The 17,894-nt window shown below is 41.5% G+C and overlaps 1 protein-coding gene across 1 annotated transcript in view; it reads right to left on the bottom strand.

The window, feature by feature from the left end:
- SPIRE1 (spire type actin nucleation factor 1) overlaps positions 1-17,894 on the bottom strand; it is a 183,954-nt gene that overhangs the window by 144,768 nt on the left and 21,292 nt on the right. Inside the window, exon 2 of the mRNA XM_075826447.1 lies at positions 10,149-10,183. Within this exon, the coding sequence (XP_075682562.1) occupies positions 10,149-10,183 (35 nt within the window). The remainder of the gene's footprint in view (positions 1-10,148; positions 10,184-17,894) is intronic.

Raw genomic sequence — 17,894 nt, forward strand, 5'->3', positions numbered from 1 at the left:
TGGGCCCTAATGACCAAGCCATTTTTTACGTTTTTCCATTGTCATATTCGAAGAGCTATAACTTTTTTATTTTTGCGTCGACATAGCTGTATGTCGTCTTGCTTTTTGCGGGACAATTTGTACTTTTTAATAGCACCATTTTGGGGTACATATAATTTATTCATTAACTTTTATTAACTTTTTTTTGGGGGGGGGATAGAAGAAAACCTGAAATTTCACCACTTTTTTTTGCGCCCTAAATCTACGTTATTTACCGTGTGGTATAAATAACACATCAACATTATTCAGCGGGTTGTTACGATCACAACGATACTAAATTTGTATAGATTTTGTATGTTTTACTACTTACACAGTAAACACACTTTTTTTCAAAATTATTTGTTCTTGCGTCTCCGTATTTGAAGAGCCGTAACTATTTTATTGTTCCGCCGATGCAGTTGTATGAGGGCTTTTTTTTTTGCGGGTCGACTTGTAGTTTTTATTGGTACCATTTGAGAGTAGATTCGATTTTTTGATCACTTTTTATCACATTTTTTTTTTAAGTCAGGATTAACAGAAAACAGCAATTTTTCCATTGTTTTTTATTTTACGGCATTCACCGTGCGGGTTAAATAAAGTAACAGCTTTATAGTGGGGGTTGTTACGGATGCGGCGATACCAAATATGTGTAACTTTTGCTTTATTGTGTTTTTTTTTTTAATAGTAAAACGTTTTGTAAGGGGGAAAAGTACGTTTTTAATTATTTTTTTTCACACTTTTTTTATTAACTTTATTCAACTTTTTTTTTACTTTTATACTAGTCCCACTAGGGGACTTCACTATACGATCATCCGATTGCTATTATAATACACTGCAATACTTCGTATTGCAGTGTATTACTGCCAGTCCGTTTAAAACAGACAGGCATCTGCTAGGACATGCCTCTGGCATATCCTAGCAGGCATTCACTACAGGCAGACCTGGGGGCCTTTATTAGGCCCCCGGCTGCTATCGGAGTCACAGACACTCGGCGATCTTTTCACCGGGTGCCGGTGGGATGAGAGGGAGCTCCCTCCCTCTCTCTAAAACCACTCAGATGCGGTGCAGCTACCTCTGGCAGCTGAGAGCAGGGAGATTTGACAGCTCCCTGCTGTTTACTTTATTCTAATGCAGCGCCGTGGAATAGCGGCGCTGTAGAATAAAGCCCATTAATGACCGCCGTGAAAAGGCTTATCGGCGGTCATTAAGGGGTAAGAGCAGTCCTAAGCAGCAACATTTTGACCCAGGGGATATTACACAGTGTGTGCACTGTATGAGCTGAAAGTAGTTAGGCCGCATTATAATGAACTCCTTTAAGGCACATAATTCCCTTCCATATAACAAACCTTGTAAATTTACTTTAATATAAAAAGCAGCATTAAACAATATACGAAGCCTAAAATATTAAATCTATCCAGAATGCTAGTACAAGACGCCTCTTCGCAGCTTAAGGCTATGTTCACACTGGGTATTTTGCCGAGTTTTTTGACGCGGAAACCGCGTCGCAAAACTCGGCAAAAACGGCCCGAGAACGCCTCCCATTGATTTCAATGGGAGGCGTCGGTGTCTTTTTCCTGCGAGCAGTAAAACTGCCTCGCGGGAAAAAGAAGCGACATGCCCTATCTTCGGGCGCTTCCGCCTCTGACCTCCCATTGACTTCAATGGGAGGCAGGAGAAAGCGTATTTCTCGCTGTTTTATGCCCGCGGCGCTCAATGGCCGCGGGCGAAAAACGGCGCGATAATCGCCGCGAAAATCGGCGTGCAGGGAGAGGAATATCTGCCTCAAAGTTCCAAACGGAATTTTGAGGCAGATATTCCTCCCCCAAAATACTCCGTGTGAACATAGCCCGTGTGAACATAGCCTTAGATGCACAGGAAGTGACTGTTTATTCTGCTCCATAAAGCGACTCTTCAACAAGCAATATATACGAAGCTTCACTACACACAGATAATGTTATCCAGAGGCCATAACCATCCATCTTCAATGTTATCGCTGTGTGATGGCAAAAGTGCGCTTATTACTTTGTGATCTTCTAAACCGTATTTACCACCGTCACTGCATGTGTTCTACACCATAAGCCGGTCGGCAGTCTGTCTGTAGGGCACTGCACATTTGTTACAGTGCGTAAACATTATAGAATCGCTATTTATGTAATTATCTACTTTCAACTAGTGCATCACTTTTTATTTTTTATTTATTTATGCTATTTATTCCCATTTATCTGCTTTAGCTACCGTAGTAGCCCAGAGTTGATCATCCTTCTTACATTGCCCTGCCACAATTAATAATGTCTTTACCTCGGATGCCTGATAATTCAACTTCCCCCAAGCAGAAAAGCTTCACTGTATTCTCCGGAGAAGAGTGTGATTTACACGGCAATATATGCATCAGTAACACAAAGTGGCAGTACACTGCAAACAACAAGTGCACGGCGTAATACAGGCATAATCTACGGTTGCTGTCCGGCCACTGCATTGTATGGGGCTGCCGTGGAAAGTCCTAGTAATCAGTGACACATAAGAAATGCTCCAAGGTGCCTTGTGGCCAGCGACATTCAGAGAGATCCCTGGTTGTCATTAGTATCGCGGCTGCTATTGGCGCTCTGCATTTATTTGCACTGATCTTTGCTCATCACTTCCCTCCGAGCGATGCTACTGACAGCCAGGGAGTTGAACAGCAGTTCAATGTGTCACAACCAATTAGACATACACATGAACACTTTCTTATAAGTCACAGGACAGCAAACCTCAATCTACAGATGTAGTTCAGCTGTTTTTTTTGTTTTTTTAAATTAAGCTCTTAGTGTCTGTATTGCCTGTACACTATGAATTATGAGACCCGTTGGCCGAATAATCCTTAGGCTGGCAGCTATCACCCCAATTCCGTCACTTACATCCAAGTTTGCTGAATATGTATGTTGTTATTTATTCAAAAGGCCACGCGAGACATTTAGAAAAAAACCAAAAAGAACAGAGAAAAAAAAACGAAAACCAGCATCAGGTTGTGTGTGAGCTTCTTCACCCTTTTTTCATGGCTGAGGGTCTATCCATACTATGCGGTCAAATCCACAGCATGTGATGAATATTTTATGAATACCGCAATAAACGGCTGTTTGAATTGACCCTGACCGCTTCCCATCTATGGGTGTGGCAAATCAAATTGAACTTGTGCCTATTTTATAATGCACTTGACATTTTCTGCTTAAAAAAACTCCCCAAAAAACAGTCAACCTGCTAATAATAGGACAGACCTGTCATTTATCATAGAAGGGTTCTTCTCTAGTGTGAAATGTCAGATTGTAAAATAGCACTGTAAGGCTAGATTTACACGAGCGTGGGAAAACTCGGACATGATAAACGTGACATTTTTCACGTCCGAGATGCCCCTGTGCAGGTTCCGTTTTCACGGATCCCCATAGACTTGTCTATGGAGGGATCTGTGAAAATGGAACAAAATAGGACACGTTCTATTTTTCAACGGACCCTTCACATGGTCCGTTGAAACCAACGCCTGTGTGAACGGGCCCATTGAATTACATCGGTCCGTGTGGCGGCCGTTGTTTCAACGGCCACCACATGGATGGATTCAATGCTCGTGTAAATCAGGCCTAAGATTTTACATTTGTTATGCCCCAGAAGTTACAGGGAGTCGTTTGAAGTCAATGTAAGCTGTACACGCAGGAACATAGCTTTGCATCTCACAACCATCATTGCATACGTTTTTCTGAGGATACGCCAATAGATAGTACGAACAAGAAAATGGTTCCCCTCTGATCAGAGCCCTTCTTTTTTGGCAAAGGAAAAATGATACCAAAACAATTTTTCATTGCCATCTTAGTACCAACCAGTGATGGGAGAACAGGAAATTGCAAAACTTAAAATATATTTATTGTGATGATGTCACTAGTACACATTTAGCTCACCTAAAATAAGGATTTTTAACCTTAAAAATCCCCAAGTATCAGCTATAGCAGAAGATCATTTGGACTCGTATCAAAATAGTCTCTCGAAAAGAGAGGCCTTTCAACCGATATCGACAAAGCTGAACTTAGCTTTCCGATTCTTAACTGGCAGAAAAAAATAAAATGTGAACGGCTTACTATGGACAACAGACTGAATTCTTTCCTGAGACAGCCTTGATACCTGAGGCTCAGCGACTGCTTCCCAAAATGTATTGATGCTTGGCGGGAGAAAATAAGAAAGCCAAAGGGGAGAAATTTTACTCAATGCAGCCAGTAATACTACTTTGTGTGCAACCACAATGAATACCAGAGCCGAGACACTGATTCACAGATTCATTTTTGTTTGATCGTTCTTCCATGTCTTTTTACTAAAGAGAGGTTGTGGGAAAAGCTCATTTAGACTAGTTAGACATTCATTTTGATTTGTCTCAAGATCACTTCGGATTAGGAAACAGGAGAAGTGATTCACAATATTAATCTTCTACTGAAAGACACTTGTGAAATATATTAAGACAAGCATTTTTTTTAAATGGCAGTCTAAAACTAAATTTATGATGGCGGAAAAAGCAGCAAATTCTTTAAGAGGTGAAAATTTCTAAATAAATTTGGCACATATTTGGCTGTCCGTGTGACAGAAATGCAAATCATAGCAGGTGTAGACTTGCGCAATAACTTATCCCAGTTTCTGGAATAAATGATTGTAAATAGGTTTTTGCAGTAGAAGCCCCACCCCCTCCGGATAAGCCCCGACCCTTTTCTCAACACTTGGAGTGGCGGGAGAAGTTTAAAAAAAAATAATAATTACACAAATATGGCGTGCGCCAAAAGTTGCATCTTTTATGCCAGAAAACTGGCATAAACCCTTTTTAACAGTGTTGACCCTGCGTGTTAAATAATGCAATAATGTAATTTTTACTTTCTTTTCTAGTCCCACTAGTGGACTTGAACAAGCAATCATTAGATCTCTGGTACCATACACTCCAATACTTTTGTATTGCGGTGTATGGTACTTTAAACACTCAGGCAGGGCTTTATAGGAGACCTAGGGTCTTTCGGCACCCTGCCATAGCGTCACATTGGAGGAAGGGATGACAGAGGGCATCAATCTAACGGCTTAGATGTAGCAGTTGCTATTTACCAAGGAATCTAAATAGTTAAGCAAAAACAGCTTCCACTCTTCTGGGAAGGCTTTCTACAAGACTTTGGAGTGTGTATGTGGGAATTTTTGCTCATTCATCCGAAAGAACATTCGAGGGGTCAGACAACATAAACCTCTTGGACGAGAGGGTCTGGCCCGCAATCTCCGTTCTAGTTCATCCCAAAGGTGATCGATGGGGTTGAGGTCAGGGCTCTGTGCGGACCAGTCAAGTACTTTCACAAACTTACCCAACTATGCCTTTATGGACCTTGCTTTGTCCACAATCATGCTGGGAAAAGAAACATCTTCACGAACGGTTCCCACATAGTTGGAAGCATACAATTGTCCAAAATGTCTTGGTATGCTGAAGCAGTAAGATTTCCCTTCAAAGAAACTAAGGGGCCTAGGCCAACCCCTGAAAAGAAACCCCATAGTATTATCCCTCCTCCACCAAACTTTACAGTTGGCACAATGCAGTTAGGCAGGCAACGTTCTCCAGGCATTCAAACTCAGACATTGGAGTGCCGATAGAGAAGGGTGATTCGTCACTCCACAGACCAAGTTTCCACTGCTCCAGGCCTGTAAAAAGAACAAGAGGGCATCCTCTAGTCTAGAGGAAAAAAAGGTGTCCCAATCATTACAGACAGGGATTCTTTACTGTGAGAGAAGTGAGACTATGGAACTCCCTGCCACAAGATTTGGTGATGGTAGATTCTTTGAACAAGTTCAAGAAGGGCCTTGAACTTTCCTGAAAAACATAATAGTACAGCTTATGAGTACTGGAGATGGGACGTTGATCCAGGGATTTATTCTGATTGCCATATTTGGAAGCAGGGATTAATTTTCCCCTAATGAGCCAATAGGCATCAACCTCATGGGGGTTTTGCCTTCCTCTGGATTAACATGGTAGGATTATAGGTCGGACTTGATGGACCTGTGTCTTTATTCAACCTTATTAACTATGTAGAGTCCAGTGGTGGCGTACTGTGCTTTACACCAGTTCATACGATGCTTGGCATTGTGCTTGGTGAAGTAGGACTTGCATGAAGCTGCTCGGCCATGAAGACCCCGGCGCACAGTTTGTGTCGATGTAAAGGCCAGAATAGATTTAGAACTCTGCAGTTATTGAGTCAGCAGAGCGTTGGCGACTTATGTACTATGCGCCTCAGCACTTGGGGACCCCGCTCTATAACTTTACATGGTCTGCCACGTCATGGCTGAGTTTCTATGGTTTCTAAATGCTTCCACTTTGCAACGATACCACACACAGTTGATTGTGGGATGTCTAAGGCCTTATTCACACGAACGTGTTATACGCGCGTGATTTTCACGTGCATCGCACGGACCTATGTAAGTGAATGGGGCCGTTCAGACGGTCAGTGATTTTCATGCAGCGTATGTGCGCTGCGTAAAACTCACGACATGTCCTATACTTGCCCACGTTTCGCGCAGCACGCACCCATTGAAGTCAATGGGTGCGTGCAAATCGCGCACGGCACACGGAAGCACTTGCGGGTGACGCGCCTAATTCGCGCTACAGTTGGTAAAGAAGAGAAGGGAAACATAAAATCCCCTCCTTCTTTACGGTGTCGTCACATAAAAAGGGAGTGTCATAATGATGCCGACTGCGTGAAAATCACGCAGCCACGCACCACATACACATGTCACACTGAACTTTTGCGCACGCTTGTGTGAATAAGGCCTAAGAGGGAAGACATTTCACAAACTTACTTGTTGCAATGGTGGCATCCTATTATGGTACCATGTTTGAATTCAGTGAGCACTTTAGGAAAACCAATTCTGTCACAAATGTTTGTAATGAGGGACTGCATGGCGAGGTGCTGGATTTTATACACCTGTGGCAATGGGACTGAATGAAACACCTGAATTCAATAATTCAGGTGTGTCCAAATAATATTGTCAATATAGTGCATCTCTGTTAGAGAAGAGTGACAGCTGTAATACAATACTTCCCCTTGCCATTTCCGACCCACATATACGGTGAATGTCAGGATGGGGTTAAAAGGATTTCTCTCAAGGATGAACAGACGAGAATCCTATAATGTTTTTACAATGACACACCTTAGTTATTTGCAGCAGCTGTGTGATATTCTTCTCGTGTACATAGTGGCAGATAACAAGCACTGAAACTATATGCCATGTAACTTTGACAGTACTAAAAAAAGGCTTTCTTGTACATAAATGTACATACGTTTGTCACTTTACATAGCATAAAACAGTATTTCTATTGCCATATAGTATATGCCTCTACCGATCGCAGGACATTGTCACTCCTGACCAAGTGCTGTATAGGTACTGCAAGCCTGCCTTATACAGCAACGTTGTTGTTCCACAATGGGCCAGACAAAACATAGCATATTTGTTGGATTTTTCCGCAGCAAAATCTGTGTGTGCTACATGTGGATTTACCGCGGATTTTACCCCTTCTACATTGAAAGGGTTGAAATCCGCTGTGAACATTCGCAACAGAATTATCAAGCTCCGATTCATTTGACGGATACTACCGAAACCCAACAGTACCGGCTTAGGTTTTGTTCACATGGGTATCGGGGGCTCTGTCATTTTTGCCAAACCAAAATTAGCACGGCATGCACACTATTTTGGATGGCAAAATTATGGAAACTATAACGGAAACGCGACATAACCCATTCGTCTGCTTCCATTTTCCTCATTTTTCTGCTCCTATGACAGAGCAGAACAGCGGAAAATAGAACGCAGATGTGAACATAGCCTTATGATAAACATGGGGTCTGTTGGGTTCCATCATTGTGTCCATTGTGCTTTGACGGGAAGAGTAGCTATTTCACCTTTCAAATCTGACAAAATTTGCAACAAGCCTCACACACAAAAGTGAACAGAACATCTCTCTCTATAAAGTTACTTGGGGGTCTGATCGGGAATAATGATGAAGAATATGTTCTAGAAAACAGAATATTTACCAATACACTGTGAAAGTCCTGTTTTAGGCAGTAGGAAATTCAAACAATTTAACATCTTGACTCACAGGCCAGTTCTCATAGTATACATCTATACATAAAATATGTGGCATAACTATATAGGGTACAGAGGTTACAGTTATACCTGGGCCCTAGGGCATATCCAACAATTACTGCCACATAAGGAAATACCAGTGTTTATTAAAACTGTGCTGTGACATCACTGCATTAATTACCTCTGTACTCTGCAGTGTATTAGGAGAACAGGTTTATTATCCCTTTGCTATGACATCTCTGTGGTCCTTAGCCATTAGTTGTGACATCACTGTTTGTTATACCTGATCTGTGACATCATGGTGAGCATAATTCCCAAATTGTGACATCATGTATGACCCTATTCTATGTCATTACAATTATTATCCATGTACTGTGACATCACTGTGTTTGTTATTCCTGTTTTGTGACATCTCTATGTGCATTATACCTGTATAGTAAACTTTGACCGTGATCACTTCTGTGCATCATCCCCGAACTGTGACATCACTGACTATTATTCCTGTGCAGTTACTTTACATTGGTCATTATTCCGGCACTGACATCCGTTTGCTACTATAAACGGTTTTCATCACCGCAACATACAGAGGTGTATACTTAGGGATGTTTCGGCCACCAAATGGCCTTTCTCAAACCAAACCTTCATCCAGGTTCTGTGACAGAAGGAGACTTTTAGCGCATACTAGTACTATAAATTGCATGTACAGCTGGGGGGAGAGATCTAGGGACGTCAAGTTACCTACCTGCATTAAAGCAATCAGGATTTATGTAAAAATAAAATTATAGTCAATCGAAGAAAGAAAAAAAAAAGTTTAACAAAGTGCAATTTTATTTTTTTCAGCCCAAAGCCAGGAGTGGATCCTATAGGAAATATTTTCTGTTTCCTTTTGTTTCGACTACTTTATTGGGATAGATAGAGATTATATATATATATATATATATATATATATATATATATATATATATATATATATATATATATATATATATATATAGATAGAGAGAGAGAGCTAGAGAGAGAGTTTTACAAACTTTACAAACTCCAACCAAACCTAAAGTTTGCCATGTGTTTCATTAAGAAATTCCATAGCTTAGTCTTTTACCTTTCTTTTTCCTTCTGCTTCTATCACTAAATATAATTTAAGTCTGTTGCATAGAAATAATCGGAATCGGTGATCTGCTTTCCCTACTTGAGTCCATAGGGATCATGTGTCACTCATACAAGTACCAGAACTTCCTGTATGATTAAATTGCCTGGACCGTAACACACAGGTTCTCCACACAGTGGGGCGACACAAAGTCCCATAACAATGACTGATGATTAGACAGACTTCTGTCACACAGTTATAATAAAGAAGGTCACAGTTCAGCCTCCCTAGATCTAAACTATCTTTTTAGTTTATTTAGGATAATACAGAGAGAAGAATAATCCCACTATCCTCCCAGCAGGTAGAGATGATACGGTCTCTACCTGCTCATGTGATGCTGTACTGAGGCATTATGGGATTGATAGCATAGAGGAAGAGAAAGCAGAGGGAGATCTAAAAATGATGATGGTGTCTGATCAGAAGCAGGGAGACGGCCGGATCGCAGGGACGTGACTACAATATACATAAGACGTCCAGAGCTGGGTAAACAAATCAGGTGGAGGAGCTATGATGGAAAGTGGTGTTTTTGCTGGAGGTCTTCTTTAAGCAACCTAAATTCATACTCCGCTCACCTCAGTTCTGTGTGGCCATTTTGTAACTTACAGTCAGGGTCACTTTTTTGGTTTACCCCGGCCTTTAAATTTGATATATGGTATATGGGTTAAATTGCTCTATTAGTATGAAAAGTATAAAAGAAGTCATAGTTATGTGGAATTACCGAATATGCAAAGCGATTGAATATGAAAGAGAAGCCTGGGAAAAAGTTTGCAAAATTTGCGCACATTGTGTACATTTGTATATCAGAGCACTATTGCATTACATGACATCACAATGGTACGTAAAGAGGTTATTTATGGAGAGCATGGCTTACCTCCGTCTCTGTACATCCTGCATCACTTGAGCCATCTAAGAAGCAACAGAAGACACATATTTAGAAATAAGACACATAGTAAATGAATTACTTCACATTTCTTCATTACTAAGCTGACAATGGACAGAAACATGACACTCACTTGCTTTGCAGAAGTCACAGCTACCATTAAGAGCAGTCAACATAAACCTATTTCTATTAAAAATAGACTAAATACCGGAATAGAAATAATAAGTATTATAATTTAACATCATGGTGGAAACTAGAAGTACAGCATATATAAACACTGTGGAAATCTGGGACGCATGGCATACTTGGTTGAGAAAATGCCACTTAGAATACATTCGGTACCCCAATAACATATGACTTAGACCTAGCTAATTATTACCACTCATTAGCTCCTAAGGACCTGTTCACATCTGCGTCGGAGGCCCTGTTAGGGTCTTCCGTCAAAAACGCCATTGTTTTTGCCAGACAAAACAGCGAAGCATGCTGCACTATTATTTCCGGTAAAACGACGGCGGTCCAACGGTACATATTAAAGTCAATGGGTTCCGTCGGACAGGGTTGGTTTCCGTGATCCAACGGATTCCTAGCTTCCAGTATTCTCGTCGTTCTGCTCTTATGACAAAGTACAACAAGGGAACCCGGAACGCAGATGTGAATGAGCCCTAAGGGTAAGTTCACATATGTAAGATTCATTGCAGAAATATCTGCAACTGAAAATCCATTCTATACATCTGAATGGGGTTGGTTCTACAGCATGTGGATGGATTTCTGCAGGCCCCATTCTTATATATGGAAAAGTCGCAGAAATGTCTGCACCATACATGTTCCGTGTTAAGATACCCTAAAGATCTTAATGCGCAACTGTTTTTCTGTAGGACTGTCACATGAGTGGCTGAAAGGCTGCTCTTGTGGAGTAGGACTTTGACAGGGACTCCTGCAAAGTTGAATTCAGTTTTATAAAAGCCAAAACCAGGTCTGGATCATAAAGGGAGAGAAAGTAAAAAAAGACAAATACCACTGATCTACTCCTGGTTTTGGCTTTAACAAGTGCATGTCAAAAACCGGAATAAAAACTGCACGCGTGAATACATCCTTTCTTTGCAGCAGGGAAGACTCGCGATTTCCGGCAATTAAGATGGAAAGGGGTGATGACGTCTCTAAGTAAAGGGAATCTGTCACCGGGTTTATGATGCCCTATTGGAGCACAGGATAAAGTAGCGACACTCCCTGGCTATAGCGCTGTGTCACTTACTTGTTTGCAGTAGCTTTCATAAAATGACGGTGTATAAGCTGTAGCGCGAGCCAAGCATAGTCAGAAGCGGTGAGCTCCTCCTGTCGGTCAGCGGCAGTTTTCTCCCTATGATGTGTATAGTAATAAAGCTGACAAACAGCGGCAGGTGGGCAGGGTAAAGCTTGCAGTCCATGAATATCGAGGACTCCAGAGTGTGAGGACGGTAATTTAATAAAAACTACTGCAAGAAAACAAGCAAGTGACACAGCGCTATAAATCAAGGAGTGTTGCTACTTTAGGCTGCTCTCAGATAGGGCCGCATAAACCTTATGAAAGCTCAAATTTATAAAAAAAATAATTAATCTGGATCTCTATAAATACAAGAAGAAAAACTTGAGATATAGACCTTTATCTGACCACTCAAAATTAAAAATTTACCTCTAAAAACAATACAAAATGATATGAGCTATACATACGCAACTTTTAATCTGGCATCTGACAGTCCTGAAATACTGAGAGTCCGGCACACATTTCTGCCATAGAACTGCAAATTAATCTGGATGTTTGATATTCTTTAATATGACGCTCAAGTATCTGTGATGATCTTACATACATGTATCGAATATTACTAGTTTTTTTACGTTGAATCCCTAGGATAGGGGGATATGTGCAGGATGTTTTTTACATTCCTTCAAAGCATTCAAAAGACTTACGCTACATGGTTCGCTCACTAAGCTGTATTGATCCATCAGAGGAGTGGCTGTCTCGCATTGTATGGCCAACCATCCATGTCAAAAATAAGTGGAATGAAGGGACAATTTAGTATGACTGACACTAGGGATTGTTCTCTTTGACAATAGTTATCTTTATACCTTTGATTATAAACCATAGAGATAAATCCAATGATTAATTTCACACCAACAACTTGAAGGAGGCTTTTAACACAATAATTGAACATGGACTTCTCACTGAGCCAAACCTCCATCTGTCTGAATCATGCGGCTAAAGATACGGAGACATGATACATAGACATTAACAGCTGTATATCTACTAAAACCTAGTTTAGGCACTATAGCGCAAAAGCTGACCTTACAAACTAGACAGTTATAGCTAGTGTTTGGCCAACAACCACCTCTCCCGACCTCACCCTTTAATGAAGTTCTAGATTTTTTAAGAGGCGCACACCTTAATAAATCTCTCGTATCTTCCCACTTGCTGTGTGGTGCAACAAACACGGCTGTGCACCATTCAGCCCTAAACCCCAATAAAAAGTATACTTACCTCACCGTTCCTCTTCTCCCCGTGTCCCCTCAGCGTGCGGAAGCTCAGAACGCTGAGCAGTATAAGGGCCTTATATGTGACGCAACACTCAACGTCGTCACTGATGAGTCACAAGGTTTTCGCATTTTATCAGCCGCCGCATGCCGAGGAAGCTTGAGGAGACAAGAGGAGCAGTGAGGTGAGCAGAATTTTATTTATTTTATTGTCCAATGGAAGGGTTGGGTGGTTAGTTTGATCGGATTGCCAAAGTACAGGCCCAGCACAGGCCTCTAACTTGCTACGCCCCACAAAATGAAATCTACGTCAGCTAGGAGAAATGTTAGTCAAGATTTCCATATGGCTACCAGGCACTGATTAGGTTATACAAGGGAATCCCCTCTTCGTCTTGCACAGCCCACTGATCTAAAACAGTGGGCGGTCTGCAGTGCTTTGTAGTTCAGAACACAGCAGTGAACTCCTAGACCAGACCACGGCTTCTCTTACCCTGCAATCACGGTGAATATTCCCAAAGGAAAAAAAAAAGGAAAACGCAGGGTCAGTTCACATGACACACATTTAAAGTAGGTTACAAGACCTATGGACAATTGTTACACATTGCAAATGTGTAACAGCAGTCATATTACCGACCTCTCCTACATCATTACTCCACTTGATCTGGAGTTAACTGCTATTAAAAAGCCTCTTGTTTATGGATGACTAGAGCAGCATTCATAATGTCGTGTAGTATGGTCTACTCAAATGAATGACAACAAGACACTCGTTATACAGGATATAGTTATTGCCATAAAGAGGACTTAATTTAGGTGTAACTGGCTAGAAAATGACTTCATCTATAATCTCTATCAAACAGGTGGTTAATACATAATCCCCCACCTATATAAAAACACAGTAAGACTCATAATTAGTAACAAATCTGTAATGGGGTAATAAAGACTCACAAAATCTAATAATACAGTTAGTATGCAAATACTAAATTACGAATATCTAAAAAAGAAAAAAAAAAAAAAAAACACGGCGCCAGATGTTGCAGGTCACCAAAGACAAATGATGCAAAGCAAAGAAGGTAGTGGTGATTATGCTCACCAAGTGAGGTTGTGCGACTTTGGGCACAACACTGATGTAAGTGAAGGGTAATAGTATGATGTAGCTGCAGTTAGGACCGATCCGGTCACCAACAGGGTTACCGCAAAACGCACAAGAAAAGTTTTGAAGCAAAATGACTAAGCCATAGAAAGTGCTGCGATCATCAAGCCGGAGTCCAGGGTAATAGAGATAAATAACTGCTTTAGTTAAAGGGTAACTAAACGTTCAAATAACTTCTGACATGTCATAGTGACACGTCAGAAGTGTTGATCGGTGAGGGTCCGAGCACGGAGACCCCCACCAATCGCTAAAACGAAAATCGGCAGAATAGACTTTCTATTGAGTTCGTACACCGCTACATCCATTTCCGGAAAAAGCCGAACAGAAATGAAGCGGCTCAGCGCTCACGCGAGCAATTCTGCCGCTTTGTTCTAGCAATTGGTGGGGGTCTCGGTGTTTGGACTCTCACCAATCAAAACTATTGACATGTCACTATGACACAAAAACGAGATAATCACAACACACTCTTTGAGGAAACGTTGTAATTCGTGATATTTATTGATTTCTCAATTCAAGAATCATGGAAATGCATAACGGTACCAGGATGTAGACTGGTAGCGGGTAAACGGATACGGATGGAACCTTCACAGGAATTGCACCAAAGTTTCTCAGGCACCAGATGACCAGTGAGGATGCTTTAAGTAGGCATTGCGCCTATGGGATTGGTTGGGGGACTCGCGGGGAGAGCCAGTTTGCCAGCGGTCATGGAACGCCGACACACAAAAGCCACAGGACACCGTTACACTGCTGGTCATTTGTATGTAAAATTAAGAAGGAGACACATTTTATTATATATACATACACACACACACACACACACACACACACACACACATATATATATATACACTTTACATGGACAAAAGTATTGGGACGCCGCACATTACACCTACTGGAGCTTATGTAACATCCCATTCTAAATCCATAGGAATTAAAATTGAGCTGCCCCTCCCCCCCCCCTCCCACCCTAATTTGCAGCTAGCAATAGCTTCCACTCTTCTGGAAGGCTTTCTTCAAGATTTTGTAGTGTGTCTTTGGGAATTGTTGCCCATTCGTCCAGAACACCATTTGTGAGGTCAAACACTGGATGTTGGACAAGAGGGTCTGGCTCACAACCTCAGTTTTAGTTCATCCCAAAGGTGTTTGATGGTGTTGAGGTTAGGACTCTCTGTGGGCCATTCAATTTATTCGACACCAAGCTCATCCAACCATGCCATTATGGACTTTGATTTGTGCAGTGAGGCACAGAAAAGTGCCTTCCCCAAACTCTTCCTACGAAGTTGGAAGCATACAATTGTCCATAATGTCTTGGTATGCTGAAGAATTAAGATTTCCCTTCCCTTGAACTAAGGGGCCTAAACCAAGCCCTGAAAAATAACCCCATAGCATTATCCCTTCTTCACCAATCTTTACAGTTGGCACAATGCAGTTAGGCAGGTAACGTTCTCCTGGCATTCACCAAACCCAGATATGTCCATCAGACTGCCGGAGAGAGGGATTTATCGCTCCACAGAGAACATTTCCACTGCTCCAGAGTCCAGTGATGACTCCATCCAAAGCTTGGCATTGTGCTTGGTGATGCAAGGCTTGCATGTAGCTGCTCAGCCATGGAAACTCATGCCATGAAGCTTCAGACAGAGTTTTTTTTGCTGATGTTAATGCCAGAATAGATTTAGAACTCTGCAGTTGAGTCAGAGTGTTGTCGACTTTTATGTACTATGCGCCTCAGTACTCGGCGTCCTCGTTCTGCTATTTTACATGGTCTGCCACTTTGTGGTTGAGTTGCTGTGCTTCCTCAACACTTCGCAATAATACCACTCGTAGATGAAAGTGAAAGATCTAGGAGGGAAGAAATTTCACAAACTAAGGCCCCATGCACACGACCGTAAAAACGGAGCCATTCACTTTCATTGAACACTGACACCTTTCCGTAGCACTACGGAAGGGTGTCCGTGCCGTGGAAATGTTCCGGGAATTATGGAACATGTCCATTCTTTTGCATTTTGCGGCCCGTTCTCCCATACTTTGTATGGGAGCACGGCCCGAAAATGCGGCCGTCAGTCGGCGGGCCGTAATTGCCCGCACGGTCGTGTGCATGGGGCCTGACTTGTTACAATGGTGGCCTCCTATTACAGTACCACGCTGGAATTCAGTGAGCTCTTTAGAACAACCTATTCTTTCACAAATGTTTGCAATCGCAGACTGCATGGCTAGGTGCTGGATTTTATACACCTGTGGCAATGGGACTGAATGAAACACCGGAATTCAATGATTAACCCCTTAGTGACCACCAATACAAAATTTTCACGGCGGCCCAGTCTAAGCCCTGCACGAGTGTCCCGTACAGGCTGGAGCCGGGGCTCAGCTGTCCGATGACAGCCGGGCTCCTGCTCCAACGGTAGTGATCGAAGTTTACTTTACAATAGCGAACGCAGCATTTAAATCATTAGCAGAGGGAGTGAGCTCCCCCTCTCAACCATCGGTCCGCAAATGCAAGAGCGGGACTCCGATTGGGTGTCATGGCAGCCTAATAAAGACCCCTAGGTCTGCCCTGGGTATATACCCATTAGGACGGATTACCTGTCAGATTTACACTGACAGGAAATAATGCGCTGGTATACTAAGTATATGAAGATCGAAAGATCGCACAGTGAACTCCCCTAGTGGAACTAAAGAAAAAAAAAAAAGTAATAAATTTGAAATAAAAATTAATACAAATTTAAATAAATAAAAAGTACACATAATATGGTATCGCCGCGACCATAGTGACCCAAGCAATAAAGTTAACATAACTTAAACCGCAAGGTGAAGGCTGTAAAAAACTACGGCGAAATGGCAATTTTTTTTCCATTGCCCACCAAAAGAGTCATAATAAAAGTTAGTCAATAAGTCCCATGTATCCCAAAACCGTACCAATCAAAACTACATCTTGTCCCGCAAAATCCAAGCCCACATATCACTACATTGACAGAAAAATAAAAAAAATACGGCTCTGGGAAAGACTATGCAAAAACAAATAATTTTAGTTCAAAAGAGTTTTTATTGTGCAAAAGTCGTAAACCATAAAAAACCTAAACATATGTGGTATCGTCGTAATCGTTCCGACTCATAGAATAAAGGTAATGTGTTTTTTACGCCGCACAGTGAACGGTGTGAATTTAAAACGCATAGAACAATGGTGGAATTTCAGGGTTTTTTCTATGCCCTCCCAAAAAAAGTAAATAAAAGTTCATAAAAAAATTGATATGTACCCCAAAATGGTGCCATTAAAAAGTACAACTAATCCAGCAAAAAAAAAAAAAAAAAAAAGGGCCTCATACAGCTATGTAGACGGAAAAAAAAAAAAAAAAAAGTTATAGCTTTTTGAATAGCTTGGTCATTCGGGCCTAATGGGCTGAGAGGCTTTCTCAGTCACAATGAGGTAGAGCTGACAGGCAGGCAGGGCTGTGACAGACTTGTGCCTCTGACATTATAGGTAATGATGCAATTCTGGGAGTTTTACTTTGTTTTCTGTTGTCCGGACCACACACACCCGCGGGAGAGAGCACTTCTGCCAGAGTGTGGTCAGGTGGACAAGTTATAAAAATGCATATATGAATAGTTAATTTTGACTAATACCATTTGTTTTTGGGTTCTGTTTTTTTTGTTTGAGGCACTTTTTATATTTTATACCGATGTTGGCCAACCCCTTTAAACATAGTTAGATCAAATAAAGACCTCAGCTGGTCAAACATATTAAAGGGGTTGTCCGAGCAACTATAATGGTTTTCCAATGCATCAAGAGTTAACGAAGTGTTTTGTTTTTTTAATATACATATATTTTCCATTTTCTACTGTTTTTGTCTATATTCACTCACTAATTCCCGTGGCTACGTAGTTTATATGGCCCATGCCAATGATTCCGTCCAGATCAGCGACGCACTAAGCCGGTCACACTTGTGCAGTTGAATAGAAGTTCGCACACCACAGGAGGATTGTGTGACCATGCGTGCATGCAATTAAAGAAATTTCAGGAGCAGCTGAAGACACCGCAATGTAAAGTCCAGTTCACACACAGTTTTTGGACGCGGAAACCGCCTCAG

This window comes from Rhinoderma darwinii, chromosome 5, assembly GCF_050947455.1.
Source record: "Rhinoderma darwinii isolate aRhiDar2 chromosome 5, aRhiDar2.hap1, whole genome shotgun sequence".
Classification (NCBI taxonomy): Eukaryota; Metazoa; Chordata; class Amphibia; order Anura; family Rhinodermatidae; genus Rhinoderma; species Rhinoderma darwinii.